Source organism: Chanodichthys erythropterus, chromosome 1, assembly GCF_024489055.1.
Source record: "Chanodichthys erythropterus isolate Z2021 chromosome 1, ASM2448905v1, whole genome shotgun sequence".
NCBI lineage: Eukaryota > Metazoa > Chordata > Actinopteri > Cypriniformes > Xenocyprididae > Chanodichthys > Chanodichthys erythropterus.
The window spans coordinates 11,843,746-11,863,153 of record NC_090221.1 but is presented as its reverse complement, the minus strand read 5'-3'; the positions used below and the strand labels follow the sequence as shown (position 1 = coordinate 11,863,153).

Sequence of the window (19,408 nt, the reverse complement as noted above, 5' to 3'; positions counted from 1 at the left end):
TTCGTTCAGCTTCCGGCTAGTGAGGTCGGATCGCGCTCTGACAACGGAAGTGATGTCACGCGCTCATTGAAGTATATGGGCGAGACATCACTTCCGTCATCACAACGCGTTTTTTTGACCTCACTAACAGGAAGCTGAAAGAAGTTGGACATAGTGGTGTATTAGAGGTAAAAATTATATAAATACTGTTCGGTTTCTCGCATAAACCGATCGTTTTGTCTCTTAGGACATTAATGTGTCGTCACGAGCCGCAGGTTTTAATTTTGATTTGTCTAAGCAAGTTTTATTTACTGTTATAGTTGAAGTTCCCAATCACTGCCATTATTTGACTGACAGATGGCAGCGGTTACAGTTAAAAATCATAATTTGCATTCGACTGAAGAAAAAAAGTCACCTACATCTTGGATGCACTGGGGGTAAGCAGATAAACATCAAATTTTCATTTTTGGGTGAACTATCCCTTTAAGTATTTGCCTATTAAAATCCAATTTGTTATTTTTTATTTTTTTGGCCGGGCAGTGTAGTTTTACATTGCTTTCTTAAAGTGATTTTTTTTTTAAAGTCATTTTTATTATATATTCATTTTAATTTTAGTTTAAGTTTTAGTAATGTATGTCTTTTTGTCATTATTATTATTATTATTATTATTATTATTATTATTATTTGTCTTTATTTTAATTTACGTTTTAATAATTTTAGTATTTTTTTAACAACTTATTTCAGTTAGTTGCCAAAGTAACACATTTGTGTGTGTGTGTGTGTGTGTGTGTGTGTGTGTGTGTGTGTGTGTGTGTGTGTGTGTGTGTTTGTTTCATCTAATATTTATATTTTATTTAATTTCAGCTTTAATGTAAATAGTGTTAACGATATATCAACATTAGGGGTTGGTAATCGAAAATTAATTTCAATTTTGGAATCAGATACTTGTAATAATAAAATTTAAATTGTGATTATGTTTATTGATTCCTGAGTGTGTATTTTAATGTGATTTCAAACCATTTTCAAGAAGACTTGACTCAATTTGGCATGCACAAATACAGAATTGAGTTCTCTTTCACCTCTTGTGCTAGAATGAACAAATAGACACACAATAGAAAATATCCTCGTTAACACATTGGTTGGTTTTTGTCTTAAGAAAACGTAAACATTTGAGAAAGAAAACTTGTGTGTATCAATATGCATTAGCTCTTAAAGTGACAGCAACCTAATAAACCTGCCATCTGTCATTAATGTTACACAAGAACAAAAATCACTCACTGAATAACTTTTGTAACTTTAATTAGGATTAATCTATATTTTATTTATAAAAAGAAAGCTATGCAGTGTTATTTTACATTTGATTATATTTTAATTTCTGTACCTGAACAGATGTATTTATTTGTGCTATTGCTAATTTGTTTATTTGTTCTTAAATGACTATTTACTATAAGCAAATGTTCTTTGTGTAATTGTTCTTTTGGCTGCTTATTTTTGTTTTGTATGCTGCTGATATTTGCTCATGTAATTCAGCTGTAACAAAATGTTTAGCCAAAAGATGCATAGCAAATACGTTTGATATCTTAATGTTAGACATTTTTTACCTTGCTGAAACTGAAACTGGGAATTGATAAGAATCAGAATCGATAGGCAGAATCTAAAATTCAAACCCATAATCAACATTTGAATTGTTGTCATCGATTAAATAATTTCATAGTAGAGTCATGCATGCCCGGATACTTGGAAAAGCTTGTATTTGAGACAGTGTTTATAGAGTTTTTATTGATCTGCCTATGTGTTGTGTGTAAATATACATGCTTTTCAGCTGAATTGTGGGTGACAGGTGAACTCTGGCTAGCCAGAACAGATTGTGAAAGGTTAGAGGGTTTGGAATGAGAGTCAGGGGATCCTGTGTGTGTGTGTCAGAGACAGACAGCAGGCTTGTCTTTGTGTGGTAGAGTGTCTTGTGTCCTTGTAAACACACTGCGCGCTCAGGCACCAGTTTGCTGATATTGAGCGGTCTGTGACAAGGATTGGCCGTCACTGTCTTCACACCTTTTGAAAAGAGTTGGCTAATCCATCAAATCTGCCACTTGAGGCATAAGCAACAAAAATGGCTGTTGGAGACAACACTATATGGAATTGAGTGACCTTCATAAACCAGTTTTATTTTAGGGATTCAATAAAACTGGGTGGGGATAAGTTCAAATGTCTCAGACCAAGTAAAATGAATCAACCCATTAGGAAGTATGTTTGCTGGGACTTGATTGTGCATAAATGTAGTGTTTGAGGGCAGTGCTAATCAGGAGCCAGGGCTGAACAGCATGGTGCATCGTGGATTAAACCAGAAAACGGAGACCATGGATAATACGGGTGATCCAGGGAAGGTTTTTCCTCAGTGCATTTGCATATCATTAGCATGCACTGCACTAAAACAACACAGTTGTGTTGGTGGCATCATCAGACCTTGCCTTGCTCACTCATGCTTAGTAAATATGATGGCAATTTCCTAAAAAGGAAGTCCATTGTTTCTTTTAAATATATATTTAAAAATCCACAATGGTTATTATTGAAATAATTTATGCCATTATGCATTCCATCAAATAGGCCTTCGTCCCAGCTTCAATTAATTCATCTGAGAATGGGGTTTGCTACGTGTCTCTAGCTTTTCAGTAGAATATATTTTGCCGTTGTGGGACCCGCAGAAAGCTCCAGCTCAAAAAGAGGCTTTACGTAACGCCTCACTTTAAAAAAAGTACAGCCGTGTTATGTAATCTCATGTTCCACTTTACCCTCTTGCTATAGAATTGATAAAGTTCCTGCTGTGTTAATATGTATAGTTGTTCACAGTCACGAATAGGGTTCGGATTCCTACTTAAAAGTATATATTGTTTGTAATATTTTTATGTTATGTTATCTGTATGAAATGTGCATATAGGCGGAGATGATGAGTCAGCATTGTCAACTTCATCAGTGCAGCAGAAGATACAGAAAACACAAGTTTATCAATTAATTATTAAAATGTTAAAGCAATCTCCTTTCTGTTTTTCCCCAACACATTCATTAACATTACTTCTGCCAGTGCGCTGTGTCAAGCTTTATGCGTGCGTTTGAACGCTGATTAGGCATTAAAGGCACAATATGTAACATTTTTGTAGTAATTATCCAAAAACCACTAGGCCAGTTTTGTTCAGTTGAGTTCTTAAAATATCCCAAATGTTTCCAACTATTTGTAAATCATGAGAAAATTCACGATTTTAATGAAAGTGTCCGGGAGTCACCTGTCAATGGCGTCATATCTGCGTTACCCTCGGTTTCCGGTTTTATTTTGTAGAAACCATGGAAACACCAAAGACCATTAAATGCCATTTATCAACACAAGCCATCCAGCATGATATTCTACTATCGATCTTACTGCAGTGTGCAACAAGTGTCTCACAGCAGCTGCCGAGCAAACGCACAACATCATAACATCATTTTCAACAGTCAAATGTATCTAATGTGATAAACAGCGTTGTGTTACCTCATACACTTGACCGGAAGCAGCGTCTGCGGCATAAGAGCTCCACTGTTCACAAGACATGTGTCGTGTTCGTCTCTCATTAGCAATCGCTCCAGCGGCCTCGTTCAGCTCCAACAGCACTCGCCCTGCTCTGCTTCATACTACAGTAACGTTAACAATCTCATCCATATATATAATATATCTCAATTCTTTTCCACTGACTGTGAGGTGAAGACGACATCTCCCAAGAATCTGCACTCAAATTCGCATCATTAAGCTACACCTTTGTTTTGAATAGGTGACCTCTAGTGGCGAAACATTTACATATTTTAGCTTTAAAGGCTCTTTAATATGATTTATATGGTTTACTAGTCGACCAGAAAAATCTTTAGTCAATGGCAGCCCTAGTAACTAGTAGGCTATGCAAGGAATAACTGCTAAATTTGGAATTGCATACTGAGATACAACTATTTTCGCTATATCTTCATATTGAAGAAATAGCATATTTCTGTAGTATACTATTCCTAACATAGCAATGACTTTGTGTCTGCGTTTATTTAGCTGTAATGATCAAATGACTGTCTATGTGATAATGAATCTTTCTTTTGTATTTGTATGTGTTTGCTGGTTGGTATTATTATTGAAATGTAAGAAATTGCTTATGTATTTGTTATTTAATGAATCTTGAGTGAAGCGTTATGGGGTGAAATCTTTCCCCGTAACGATGGTTTGACCCATTAGCGTGGCGGGAAACTGGTAAATTAAATTATATATCATTTGAAAGCTTAAACCCTCAAAATTCATCCTGTGAAAACCATTTTGAAATCCGACATTGTGTTACCATGGAAATTGTACCTCAAAATCTTTTAGTGGTCTCCTCCCCCTAAGTGCGGGGTGTTATATTACGGTCTTTTAGAATCAAAACTTTTTATAATCTTGACAAAATACATATCGTTGGAAAGGTCTTAAAGTCTCAAGATTCCATACTTGGTGATTATTTTGTTATAGAAGTAATATTGAAAGACAAATTTATGCAGTTGTGACAGAAAAATGCATCAACATAATTCAATGGAGTTTGGGTGTCACCCGGTGGCTTTTTTTGGTATAACGCGTAGGAACCTCAATTTTTTTAATATCAACTTCAAATTTGGAACACAACTTATCGAGACATATGGCTTTAATTTTATAGCAATTTTGGATTAAAAACTATTTTGTAAAATATTTATTTTATATAAAATATAATAAAAATAGTACAGTACATTTTCTTTACAGTACATTTAAACTTGTATAACTTTTTTATACTTTCATGTTTTGAAATTATTTCACAGCCACAATAATCTGCTGATTGTCTTCTTTAAAAAGAGACCAACCTTATGTCTGTATTCAAAAGTGTTCATGAATTATAACAATTCAAGTTTGGATAGTGCACTTTTATGTCTATAGGTTTAAAAACGGGGGGTGACAGTTTTAAAAAAGGGTACTATAATTTCTAGCAGTAACTACCACATGCACCACTACTACTAGTTACAAATGATACAAGTTATTACATGGCCCTCTGGAAAACTAGATTCTGATTGAACTTGCGGCATTCATTATTTGGGAATATTCGCTGTCATCTATGGATCTACCAACAACACAAACAAAGCCATTTATTAACACTGAAGTTCACTGAGCTCATTTTTGCCAATTGTATGAATGAAACAAGACTGAATGAGTTCGGTTTAGTTATATAGATGCGCAGACAGATATATTGCCATAGATGACAGCGTCTCAGATTTCACCGTTTTTCAGTTAAAAAAGTGTATCATTCATGTAATGAAATGCACTTCTTATTGTTGGATTTTTCAATGTTAAAGTGAAAATAAATGAAGGTTAGCACTAGAATTCTCTTAAGACAAGCAGAGCTAGTCTTTTTACAGGTTCAAAGATCATACGTAAGTCTGCTTGCTTTTTAAAAGTAGTTTTGAAAATTGAAAAGTAGTTTTTTTTTATTTTTCTTTATTATTATTTATAATATTTATTATTATTATTATTATTATTATTATTATAATAATTAGTTACACAAGGCTAAATCAGTATATCACGTCTTTCCTGCCTGAATACACTCCGTCTGTCTGCACATACAGACGTTTTCACTTTGCCTGATCATCAACATTATTAGTCTGAGTGCTTGAATAAATCATGAACATTTGCAGCTGACCAAGGAATATGTTAAATTTAAAAATGATATCTGCAAGAGGACACTGTAATGTCAGTGCTGTGCTCATCACTATAGATGGATTGTGTTTCATGTTTCCCTGTGCATCCTAACAGAATGAGAAAACATCTTTTTTGTGATCTAAGATTTAGTTAAACACTGCAATTACCACATCATATATATAGATGCGTTTTATGATGCACCATAAACCATTTTTAAACAATCTGTGCTAGAAGGTTGTAGTAGAAATCACATGATAGAGGATGTTGAGGTTTCAATGACTCAGCAAGCAAATTTTCATGCTTTGTGGTCCCGACTCTTCTGCCTTTGATCACTCATTAATCAGATTTTACACAGAAAGCAATTATAAATTTAAGTTAATATTTAGGGATTACCATTAGTTTACCCACTATTGCCAAAGCAGATGAAAGTGAGATTTACTCATGACTACAGTCTTGCTTTTGATTAAAGTGAATTCAAATGACCTCTCACGTCTAACTTCAGAGTGCCACAGCGCAATTAGTTCAGCAGTAAACTGCATTTTTTTTTTAATAGCTAGTGGACAAAAATGTTTTACAAAGTTTAGTTGTTATTGTTTTGCCAAGGTTTATTTGTCCATGAAACTATAGGCAAAAGTGTATAATGCTCTTGATTAACCTGATTTTAATTTGAGATGTGCTCAAAGAAATAAAAAACTGTCAAAATTAAGTAATTTTATCATTTATTTTCTTTTAAGTACAAACAATTTTCATAAATATTTCCCTTGGGACCTGTAACCAAATGAGCAAATAATTGCTTTTAATTTTAAAAATATGCAAGTAAACACTCATTTACATAAATACAGACATTTACATATTTTCTGTGCTGTGCTGCCATTTTATTCATTATATGTACAGTTTATTCAGTTAAAGTATGACGTAAAATGACTGCAAATCAAACTGTCAAATGTCATTTATAAAACAATGTTTCCGTAACAAAGGAGAACCAGACATAAATAAAAAATAACAAAAATAAGGAGAGTTTTCATTGCAAATGACATGACTGCCAACAAAAGCATTTTTTTTTTCCCATTATGATATTCATGAAATGTACAGGAAAGAGAGACAAATCTGAATAAATATAAAAATATTACAGTGTATAGCTGGCTACAATAAACCACCTGACATCAAATGTGGTATTTTTGCAGTGGTACAGTGATATGCATATGTAAACATTTTCATTTTCCAAAAGGTATGTTGCTTTTCTCTTTAGCGATATATTTGAATAGTGCCTGTAAAAATGAATAATTAATAAATAGTTAAATAAAGATATCAACAACTCTATGAATCTGGCCTGTCTCTTGATGCTATTAAGTTCATAATTTCATTGTGCTCCACAACTGTAACCTTGTTAAGGCCTTTAATAGGATTTGAGAAAACACAATGATTCACAACGCACAGCGTTGTTTTAATGCTCTTTTTCCCCCCTAGGTTGTACTCTTCTTATTAGACTAGGAGTAGTAGAGTTTTTACAAACTCTGAGGACGTAATAAATGTGTCCGCTTAACTTATTCTTCGATTACAAATTGCACAGAGTGGTTGTGGCTAAGTTCACTACCTTTTGCCAATCTCATTTTGTCTGAGGAACTGAATGTTGTTCACACTGTCGGCTAGCTCAGGATACTGCTCTACTGACAGCACATAGTATCCATCGTAGCCTTGCACTCGTCCGCTGCTGAGAAGCTGCCTCTTCTCTCCCTCAGTCCATAGTCGGGATCCTTCCTCTCCGTTTCGCACCCGCTGCTGCTCACGTGCCCATGTGATGGTGAGGGCCCTCTGTCGGGCCATCTCTAAAACACGCACTCGTTCCTCGTCCAGAGATGCCCCGTAGCGCACGTGCAGGGTGAGAGCGCCTCGCTGAAGCTCTACATCTGCGAAGCGCCGGGTGCGGCCACCTAGCACAGCTGTGGACTGTGACACCGTTACATTCACTGCATTCTCAAGTTCTTTCCGTCCGCTAGTAAGCCGCAGCGCTGCCAGGTCTGCTTCAGGAGAATTCATTTTAACAAAGAAGTGTGTGTCTCTGCCATCCACAATAAAGTGCAAGTCTTTCAAGTATAGGGCGCCATTGAGGATGTTGGCAACCTTGACGCAATCCTCATTAGCCAGGCTTAGTGCACGAGTTATCACGATGCCCTTGTAAAGGGCCAGCATGATCCCACGACCTATCAATGAATCGCTTGAGGCGAACCACAGCCAGGGTTTATCAGCCCTTTGGCTATGGCCAAACTCGACCTGTGGCAGATCCCCAAATGTTAAAAATGCTTCAGCTTGTCGAATGACGTGCTGCTGGACTGCAAAGCTAACCTACAAAACAAGATGATAAACAATTATAGAAACGTGTAGCTATAATAACTTGAGTTCCATTCCAAGAATTGTTTTTTCAATGGGATTCTCCTAGATCTAAAAAAAAAAAAGACCATTTGTTTTTGAAAAAAAAAAAAAAATTTGGAAAACATAGCTTTTATTGTTTTTACTATTATAAATTATTATTAGTTACACAAATCACACCATTATCTGAATATATAATAGTACAAAAAACTAATCGAGGGAACCAATGATTCAATGGTCCATTCATAAGGAGAGCCATTTACTTCATTCCTGAATGAATCGTCAGTTTGAACAAATCGAATAAATGAAAGACTGACTTGCTCATTTAGACATTTACCACCACCTACTGCCAGTTTTGGTTTCTTATTTTTTAAAGTATTATTTCATTGAAAAAAAGTCATATTCCAAATTAATAAAAAATAAATAAATAAATAAAAGTACTGTATGGTTTACCCAAAAATGAAAATTCTGTCATCATTTACCCTCATGGTCTCATAGCCTAAAATTTGTAATAAATGTGTAATAAGTGTATAATAAATGTTGAATCAAATATAATATTATAATATTTCTCTCTAAAAGTACTTTTTGTAATGTCTATTTGATGCTTTTCTCATTTAACACAATAACGACTTTAAATTATCTTTTGGGGGTAATTTCTCAGCCAAATTTGATGTGCGATTAATTCGAGATTAATTACAAATCATGTAATTAATTAAATTAAAAATTGTAATCGCTTGACAGCTCTAAATAAAATAAAAATAACAAAACTATTATGTGAAGGTATCCATCTAAAATAAACTTACTGTCAGGTCATCCCACAATTGACTTTTGGCCAGTTCGTAGGAGGCTTGTGTCATCTCAGAAATGGGGATGGGGAAACCAGGGATACTATTATGGAGATGGAACCCAAATGTGACCAGCCAGCTGTTTACATCTGTAGAAAATATCAATGAATAAATTTAAAATCTAGTCATAATTTGCAATGGGGGGAAATGTGCAATATATAGCAGCTATATTACTTTCAGAACCTATTTTAAGATGCAGATACTGTAGATGCAGTGAATCCGTGCCCTACCTGTTAAGTAGTCTCTAACTTTCTGCACTTTACTTATTGGGTTGTTGTTTCGGAACATGTAGAGATTGAAAGGTCCCGGGTTCTTGCTGATTTTCTCCCACAGCATGAAGTCAGGTGAGGTCCAGCGACCCGACATGATGTCATAATCCCGCACTCCAAAATGAAGCAGTTTTGTTAGAGGGTCATAAAGTCCTCCATGGAAGCCAATCACCAGCTGGATGTCAGGATTGGAGTCTGAGTAGACCTCACCATAGGCCGTATAATGAACTTGCTTGAGGAGGATGCCATCACTGCCAAAGACGGCCAGTGGCGATCCTACGTTATCACAGGCTATGTAGAACTCTGCTCCACTGCTGATCTCCATTGCAAACAAGTGTCCTTGCAGGTCATAGTATAAAGAGGTAATCTGTGAGCTTGAATGGTTGTAGACATGTGTTATCCTGCTAGGGTAGCTCAGATCAGCATAGAAGAACTGCAGATGTTGTCCCATGCTGGACTTTTTGGACACTCTTCTTCCCAAACCATCGTAACGGTACTGGACGGACCACCCGGTGGATTTGCTGTAGACACGTTCTAGGTGGCCGTTGGAGTTGTATTGGAAGATCTCGGGGCCTCTCTGTCGGAGATACCCATCTTCGTCCAACTCGTACTGCAGGTCTCCAAGACGAGTTATACGGTCTCGTAGGTCATAGCGTAGAGGCATGATTCGTGCACTGTTTGCTGGACTCAGTAGGTGTATGTTACCGTTTAAGTCATAGCTGTAGCGCCATGTCATTTTCTCATTGAGGTAGACGGTCTGCAGCTGCCCATCCACGTCATATTCATAGCTATACTTGGTGGCATTGGCGAACGGACCGATCTTAATCTCTCGCTTGGTGACTCGGCCCATATCGTCATACTGTACTGTGATCCAGAAGAGCAGAGAACGAAAGAGTTCATACTGAATTTCTCGGACCCGACCGTGCCCATCAAAGTGTTTGGTGTAAGTCATGACAGAGGTGGAGATGATCTGGTTGATGTCGTAATAGATGACACCAAACTTGCCGAACTGCTCCACCTTCCCTGAGATGTCATCATACTGATAGAGGTCAATGGGCAGCGGGGTCTCGTTGATAACCCCCTGAACGCTTGTTACACGCAGACTACTGTCGTAAGCATAGTCGAAGCGAGCGTTTACCATCCCGTCCTCGCTGAAGCGGTAGATCTGCCGGTCTACCAGTGGGCCAAGCTGCCTGTATCTAATGGTGCATATAAAACCCTCACTCTGCAGATTGACCGTCTTCAGCACACCTGCCGTCTCATCGTAGGTAAAGCTGACACGAGTGCTGTCGTACAGAACTTCCGAGAGTTTGTTGTGCCAGCGGTACCGGTAAAGGACTCTCCGTCCCGTGCCCAGCTGCACCACTCTCAGGAGCCTCCCGTCCTCACTGTAATCCACGGCGACAGAAGCGTTACTCTCAGGCGTATGGTAAAGGTTGCGGTAGTAAGACACAGAGCGTATGGTCTCCATAGCATAGCGTGCCACACTGGGCATAGTGACTGCAGAAAGGCCTCCCTGTGGGTCATATTCAAAGACGTACTGCCGCTGACTTGCCAGTACCAGGACTGTTGACTAGAATGAGAGAAAAACATACCTTGCATAAATCAAGATGAATGAAAAAGAACTACATCTTAGGTTAATCTACACTAGTTGGATCTTACTAGGATCCAAGCGTTTATGCGACTTAAAAGGGACAACATTTTTCAACATTTACTGGCCTTCATATCAATTGATACCCATGTTTTTTTGTTTGTTTGTTTGTTTTTTGTTTTGTTTTTTTCATTCCTTTTTGTGGAAAACAAAATGACATTTTGCTAAATATCCAAGCTGTTCTTTTCCATACAATTAAGATGCTGACCAACTAAATAAAATTCCAAATAAAATTCCAAATAAAATAAAATAAATAAATTAAAGGTTTAATTAAATTAAATTAATTTCTAGCAACAACATCTCTCCATTTATTTTTATTTTTCCCATGGAAGGAAAAATAAAAAAATAAAAAATCAGTTGTAGGGTGTGTAAACCCCTTTATTTTTCAGTATATACTGTTCAAATCTATTTATTTATTTTTAAAGACATGAATACTTTTATTCAGCAAGAATGCATAAAAAATAAAAAGTGACAGTAAATATATTTGTTACAAAATATTTCTATTTCAAATAAAAGCTGTTCTTTTGAACTTTCTAAAGAATCCTGAAAAAATCCATATTTCCAACATTTCAAACATTGACATTAATAATAAATGTTTCTGAGCACCAAATCAGCATATTAAACGATTTCTGAAGGATCATGTGACACTAGAGAGTTCAGTAATGGTTGCTGAAGTAATGGTTGCCTTGCCATCCCAGAAAAAAATCCATGTTGAAATTAGATGAAAAGAGATAAATAGAAAAGAGAAATTTCCACATACATGTATCGCTACAGTATATTATAACTTAATGGTTTAATATAGTGCTCAACAACAGATAAATTAAATGTCTGGAAAATGGATATACAAGAAGACAATGTTTGGACAAGAAAGGTACACTATATTATCTATCTATCTATCTATAGGAATGTACAAAATCCAAAACTTCTGGAAGGAGGTGATAAAATGTCTGTCAGATATGTTTAACAATTTGAATGTTTATCATGGAATTTATCCAATGGACTTTATAAAAACATTGAAACAGACTAATCTTCTGGACTTTGGATGTCTTCAATCCAGGAGAATACACAACTTTATGTTACATGAGTATGGATGCTCCATCTTTGAAAATGTGGGTAAGGGAGACATCGGACTGCACTGGGCTAGAAAGATGAATTTATATTGCTAAGGGCAAGCTGAAAGACTTTGTTCAGCTATGGGAACCGTATATGAACATCATGAAAACTATACTTATACATCATGTAGGCTATACTTGAAAAGAAATAGTAAACAATGTTATTTATTTATTTCAATACATTTTAAATTGTAATTTTTTTAAAATTATTACTGTTTTTTACTGTATTTTTTATTTTAAAAAAATCAGTCTCGGTGAGCTTTCTTTCAAAAAGATGAAAAAAAAAAAAACTTTTGAAGAGCAGTATGTGTGTGTGTGTGTACTGCATAAGGTGGTAAGCAGTGTACACATGACAGAGTCATCTGACAAAAACTCTTGATGTATACTGTATATTACATATATCATTAAAAGCAATTTCTGCTTGCCTTTACCTTCTCCAGATATGTGTAGCTCCAGGTCTTCCCATCAGGGAATGTCCTGGAAAGCAGACGGCCTTGTCCATCATACTCTACTCTCTCTGAGACAGAGCCCCAGTGTATGGCACTCAACTGCCCATTGCTATTGCGAGTGAGGTTGACAGGAAGCAGCTTGCTACTTGGCATCCAGAGAGTGGGCTGACCTGCTGTGTCATAACCAATCTTCAGAAGAAATTTACGGTGATCATCATAGATCTTTTCAATCCTCAGAGCTCGGTCATAATCAACAGACAAAATGTTCCGTCCATTTACCTTGAAGTGCAGGCAGAGAAGAGACACAAAATTAGTATGGCAAGAGTAAAATGGCAGAAAATTTACTAGAAAATTGGCAATTTTTATTTTTTTACATTTAGTTGCCTTAGTTTCCATTATTAGATGAGTGAGGATGAGTCTCATGATTAATAGTTTAACTTAATAAAACTAAGTGACTCACTTTCAAACTATTAAAACATCTTCCAATGTACTCAACATCGATTTCAGAATAAAATTGTTTTACCATTGTAAACGTGTATTTTTTTTTACTCTTAGATCAGCCGGGTGCTATCTTCATACCAAATTTATTTAAATTGTAAGAATTCATATCTAAATAAAAAAGAAATCTTGCATTATTTCTTTTATGTCAAAGTAAAACCTCAAGGCAGATGTCAAGTGCTTAAAGTAAGGTTAATAGATTTAAGAATGAAATTGTCTTCTTAGACTCTTAGGCTTTTTTTTTAAACCTATTTCTTTCTTGTCTGTAATTGGACTTCGGTACATACTCGTAATTTGCGCCCAAATACAGTGACCTTCGTCCTTGTCTGCTCTTTACGAAAGCGCCACTCCACCAAGTTTTGGCCGCTGTCATCAGGTAGAGTCATATTTCTCCGCGCCAGTGTAGGGGAGGATGCGCCAGCCAGAATATGTGGCTCAGTCTGGTAGTGAGTGTTCATTCCATTGGCATACAGAATCCATAAGGAGTGGTCGTAACCAATGACATAGTTGTTCTTCAGCTGATCTGCAAAATAAAAAAGCCAACATAAATTAGCAGAAAGGCTAGAACATTTTGAAATCCTACGAGAATGCAAGTGTATCTATTTGATTTGTCTGTTTACAAAAGGGTTACCTTGGTGCAATGTGAGGACGTTCTGAATCGCTGACTGGTTTGTCATTATGGTTGCAGCTTCATCTCGGTCAAAACTTTCTCTTTCTACTGTAGAAACAGTATCCATGTCATAGGCCAGACTGGTCACCACTCCAGTAGGAAAGGTTACATTGGTCAGTCGTCCCTCTGTGTCATAGCTGAAAGAGAGAGTGATATTAAGGTTCTGCATTTAAAGTGTAAGTTCACCCAAAAATGAAAATTAGCCCATAATTAACTCACCCTGGGTGTATATGACTTTCTTCTTTCAGCCAAACACAATCAGAGTTATATTAAAAAATATCCTGTCTCTTTCAAGCTTTTTAATGGAAGTGAATAGTACCAATTTTTAAGCCTAACAAAAGCACAACTACCCATCATAATAATAATCCATACAACTCTTAATAAAGGCCTTCTGAAGTGAAGCAATGAGTTTTTGTTAGAAAAAAATCCATATTTATAACTTTATAAACTATAATCACTGATTTCTGGTAACGGCCGTACACGAGTCTAGTTCCAGCGGAAGAGTGACTTCTGACCCGATGCATGATGTATTGATGAACACGCAAGCACAGAGGATAGAGCAAATCAAAACACTGGCCACGAATTAGAAATCTAAAACTAGAATATTTACACCTATCTCTTACTTCTACATTCTGCGTCATACGCTGGAACTCGAATCTCTTGTGAACACACAGGAGAGCTGTAAAACTAGTGATTACAATTTATAAAATCATAATTATGGATATTTGTCTTACAAAATGCATCCCTTTGCTTCAGAAGGCCTTTATTAACCCCCTGGAGTCGTATGGATTACATTTATGGTGGATAGATGAGCTTTTTTAGGCTTAAAAATTGGTACCATTCAATCCCATTATAAAGCTTGGAAGAGCAAGGATATTTTTTAATATAACTTAGATTGTGTTTGGCTGAAAGAAGAACGTTATATACACCTATGATGGCTTAAGGGTGAGTAAATTAAATCATTATCGGGTGAACTATCCCTTTAATGTAATCATTTGAATAAGCACTGGTTTATTTGAGAGGGTTTTAGAAAATACCTTTTTTCTTCTTTCTTTTTTTTTGTATTTTCCTAATGCCAAGATAAACTATTTTAAACATTCAAAATTTGTCTTGATGAATTATTCTTTTTAATATTACACAAATATATAATTTGTCATTTATTTTTCATTTCATTCTATTTTAATTTTAGGTCATTATATTTAATCTGATATGCAATTTTGTTACCTCAATTCAAGTTCAGAAATTGAAGTGAAGTTTAAAAGGCATTTTAATTATACATTATTTTAGCCATTCAGTTCGTTATGATGTTTGATGTTGCAAACTGGTATTTGTTATCATATTATTTTAATTCATTATCATAAACACACTGATTTGTAGCGCAAATAGTTTTACGGTTTACTGCACTTTGTTATTCTTGTATTTGTTTACTTATAGCAGCTATTAAATCAGAAGCCTTGCAGATTCATGGGAAACAGCTGTGGTATATGTTGGATAGTGGTCCCTAGAAATGGTTTAAGTCAGGAATGGGCAACTTCAGTCCTGGAGGGCCACTGTCCTTTAGAGTTTAGTTCCAACCCTGATAAACACTCACCTGCCTATAGCTTTCTAGTTATCCTGAAGATTAGGTTAGGTTTGGAGCTAAACTCTGCAGGACAGTGGCCCTCCAGGACTGACGTTGCTGATCCCTGGTTTAGGTAGGGTGGATTCAGGTTGATTGGGACATTTTTTGCTATTGAGATGACCAGGAAAAAGTGTCCCAATCAACCTGAATTCGCCATACTCTTTCAAATGTAAGTCTTAGATTATTTTTCCATTTTATTATTCACCAGGCAAAAGTCTGATTAATTATAAAAGTAATTTCTAAGGTTGCCGTTTGCGTTACAGGCCAATGTTTAATACTTTTTTTCAAATCGCTGACCATAAATTTGAACAATAATTATAGAGATGTTTGCCCTGCAAGCAAGAGCAACAATCAGAAGTGCTTATACATTCTTACTCATAGAATGTTGTCCATCCATTGGCAGTACTTTTGGTTGCCAGGAGACCACTGTTGCCATGGTAAGTTAGCAGCACCTGTTCACGCCCCTGTGTGCCAAGGGTTTTCAGCCCACCACTTGAGCCTACAGTTAGCCAAATAACCTGGTTGTCAGGTGCAACGATGCGCACAGGAAGGCGGCTGGCATCCCTGCGAATCCGTAGCGTGTTCCCATGATGGTCGGCCACTGAGGTCAGATCTCCCTCATTGCTATAGCTGAAGTTATATTTGAAGTCTCCAGTGATCAGGTTGGCCGTATGCTGGTGCGTTCCATTACTGTCAAACATGTACACTTCCTGCTCTGCAGATGATGCCACTTCATACAGGCCCATGCTGTTAAGTGCAGGCTTGTTTTTTCCAATCACGCGAATTCGAATGTTTCCCAGGTCGGCTACGTACAGGGTTCCATCCGGAGCTGCCACGAGAGAAGACGGCCCATTCAGCCGAGCATCTTTAGCGAAGCCATCTCCTGTAAGGTAACAATCACAGTTGACGTCGGTCTTGCAGTCGCAGTCTGAAGGCGCCCCTGCCAGGTGAGTGATCTCGCCATCTGCTGCCACACTGCGTATGCGGCTCATCTTCCTCTCGTCTGTCTCCACGATGTGCAGCACTCCACTGAAAGAGACAGCAATGGCGCTTGGGGATTCCAGATGGGTATGTGTGGCTCGCTGTGTTTCTGTCACCAAGATGTCTGTAGAAGGCATGGGGCAATGAAGGGGTCTGCCTGCTGCCACGCTGACCTGCCCCTCCTCAGTGATCCGCAAAACCACACTGCCATCCAGCACAAACAATGAGTTATCCATTGGACTAACAGCCAGATCTGTCGGCCATTCTAAAGACACCTAAAGGCAAATGAATGAGAAAAAAATGCTTTGTTCAAGATGTGTAGATATTATACTTTATATAACTCCACAAAGGCGAAATGTACTGTATTCCTTCCATTTTATGATAGACAGACATTAGTAAAAATTAGATATTTAATCCTACTCGCTTGGCTAATTAACAATTATGGTATTTTTTCCATGTCAGATGCAAATCTACTAACAGAAATTTCAATAGATAATAATTTGTTAAGTTTTCAGTAAAGTTGTATATATATAACGTTGTATACGAGTTGTATCCATTATAACATAAATGAAATAGATAATAAGAAACAACAATGAAAAACCCAGCATTTATGAATTCAGATTAATGGTATTTTTTACATATTGATATTTTAATACATTAACTTTTCAAGTTTTATAAACATTAGTTAATGTATTATGAACAAACATGAATGAATCAGTATATTTAGGAATATTAGTTTAGAATAATCAATTATTTTAATGTTTATTTTGAACATGAATTAACTATAAACAATAGTATATTTTTAAATTAATATCAACCTAAAATAATGTCATATTTTAAATGATTTAATCTTTCATTTGAACAAACATGAACTAGAAACGATAGTATATTTATAAATGAATATCAACCCAGAATAATACATGAAATTATTTTTAATGGATTAATTTTTAACTTTAACATAAATAAAATATAAAAAAATTATTAACAGAATAATAAATTAAATATTTTTTAATTATTTCATTGTTAATTCTTATTCATTGTTCAAGAAAGCTTATTCATTTTAACCTAGAATAATAAATTTGTAATGTTACAGATTTTTTTTTCTATTTTAAGGAAAAGTATTTCTCTTTAAAAAAAATGTGTATATATTTGCCATAGTGTTATGAGTATTATATCGACAATTGGCCTCAATCAGCATCAGTATAAAAAAAAAAAAAGCCCATAACAGCTGATCACTTCATTGTTTCCTAAATCCACAGTATGAAAAACATACAGGTGACATTAACCAAGACTAAAACTCATTTAGGTCACTCAATAGGTCAGATAAATGGCTTTAGTGTGTCGATTTAAGCATTTTTCACTTTTCACCTGATGGATGTCCATAACGGAGTCGCAGCTCAGAGGTCGAGCAGAGGCAAGGTCATTGGACCCCAACAGGGTGGAAATGATGCCGTTCGGATCCACCTTCCGTATCACGGTCCCATCCACAAAGTAGATCAGTCCGTTCTTGTCAACGGCAATCCCTGGAGAGAAATGAGGATGGAACGAAATGTGCAGGTCACACAGCTGTGCTCTTTGCTTGCCTGATCCAGGCAGCGGGTACATGTGTCGTGTTTGGCTTCCCATTATTCAGGTCACTGCAGAAAGCATCGCCCTCAATTATTCACATCTTGCCTCCCACTGCTGAATTATTTCTTAAGGAGAAAGTGGAATAGGATGTATTAGAACATCCCTCCCTCCCTCCCTCTAGCATTTTTGCCTGTGCTCACTCTCCCTCACTCCGTCTCAGTCAGTCTGTAAGTCTGCTCAAGGTATTTGACAAAAAAGCATGGAGTGGGAAAGCATCAAACCCACTTTTAAACCCAAATTATGAAAGTATGGGTTGCTATAGTAACTGCCGCTTGGTAAATGCGTGCCTAGCTGAGTGGTAGCATTGAGAGTTTATGTGCCTGACGAAAACACAGTGAAGTGAACTGACATTATGGCAGAAATCTCTGTCCCAACCGAGGAAAATGCATGTATGCATCAATGCTTCTGACTTTTTTATAGTTAGAATGTAGATCTCTGCACACATCCCATCAATTCAACACATTATGTACCCGTCTACACAGGAAATATGATACCTAATGTATCCATCATTCCGTACATGCATTCATGTGTGAATGACATTTTATTGAAAAACAATGAAAACATCTCTTTTTCTGCATGATGAGATTATATGAAATAGGTTGTCTATATTCTCCAGACAAGTGTGACACTTTATAATTTATGTCAGTGAAGTCACATAACATTCAAAGCAGCTTCATCAATCTGTTGTGTCTGGCTCAGTCAAATAATTTAGTACCTATCCCGAGGCTGTCAGTTCCCATTTCCCTCGCTGAGGCGCCAATCAAAAACCTCAGTACATAATACAGTGTTAAAAGCTCACAGAGCTTTGGGATAATCTTTCATGTCAATCAAAGTCTGTTGTATGCCTCAGAAGATTCATCTCAAGCACTTTAGCAGTTTGAAGGACCCATACTATTTGACTCCTTTTGTGAAGAGAATGCATGGCCCTTTTGATGATCAGTTTTAATGATCCTCCAACAATACCTTTGGGTCCCGTGAGGAGAGCTTCGGTAGCTGGACCTCCATCTCCACACTGAGCTTCGTCAAAAGGCAGACAGTGATCTCCTGTTCCCGCCACCACCTCCACGTTCTGCTGGGGCTCTGAGCTGGCCAGAAGCACCTGCGGGCTGTAGATGCGCCTGGAGTTGGTGTCGGACACATACAGCCGCCCCGTCACCGGATCCGTGGTCAGGTAGTAGCGGTGAGCGGGATTGTTGCTTGGGGAGAGACATATAAACAGTAGGAGTATGAGCAAAGACATTACTCTGCTGTCAAGCTGAGGCAGTGCAACTCATAAATTATTGGTCTGACATTGCAATTGGAGATGGCAGATGAAATGAGAGACTGATTAGAATATTAATACCATTAAAGACGTTGAAAGAATCGCAGCATCTATCAAAAGGGTGTGAGCTTCTGACAGATGGCAAGAAGAAAAAAGAATGTGTGAAAGGGAAGTAAATGTGATGTGACTGGAACGTATTTGTGGAGGCTGTGATGACGACTTCAAGACTGCCAGATCATTTCAATCATTCTCGTTCCCTTGCGGGGAAAGGTTCTCTGCGATGCGGTGATGATATGCATATCTTAATGACTGTCAACAACTGATGGCTTTTCAGAATGCTACGCTTATTTGCATTCATTAATTCAGCCTCCCAATCAG

General features: G+C 36.9%; 1 protein-coding gene across 7 annotated transcripts in view; it reads right to left on the bottom strand.

The window, feature by feature from the left end:
- Window positions 1-6,687: 6,687 nt before the first annotated feature.
- Window positions 6,688-19,408, bottom strand: part of si:dkey-237h12.3 (teneurin-3) — a 128,146-nt gene continuing 115,425 nt past the window's right edge. For all 7 annotated transcript variants that reach the window (XM_067380751.1, XM_067380743.1, XM_067380725.1 and 4 more), the window contains 9 exons: window positions 18,733-18,965; window positions 17,509-17,663; window positions 15,535-16,415; window positions 13,500-13,675; window positions 13,156-13,391; window positions 12,353-12,649; window positions 9,120-10,731; window positions 8,848-8,978; window positions 6,688-8,020 (listed from right to left, as the gene is read on the bottom strand). In XM_067380751.1, coding sequence (XP_067236852.1) covers window positions 7,268-8,020; window positions 8,848-8,978; window positions 9,120-10,731; window positions 12,353-12,649; window positions 13,156-13,391; window positions 13,500-13,675; window positions 15,535-16,415; window positions 17,509-17,663; window positions 18,733-18,965 — 4,474 coding nt within the window. In that variant the 3' untranslated portion in view covers window positions 6,688-7,267. The remainder of the gene's footprint in view (window positions 8,021-8,847; window positions 8,979-9,119; window positions 10,732-12,352; window positions 12,650-13,155; window positions 13,392-13,499; window positions 13,676-15,534; window positions 16,416-17,508; window positions 17,664-18,732; window positions 18,966-19,408) is intronic.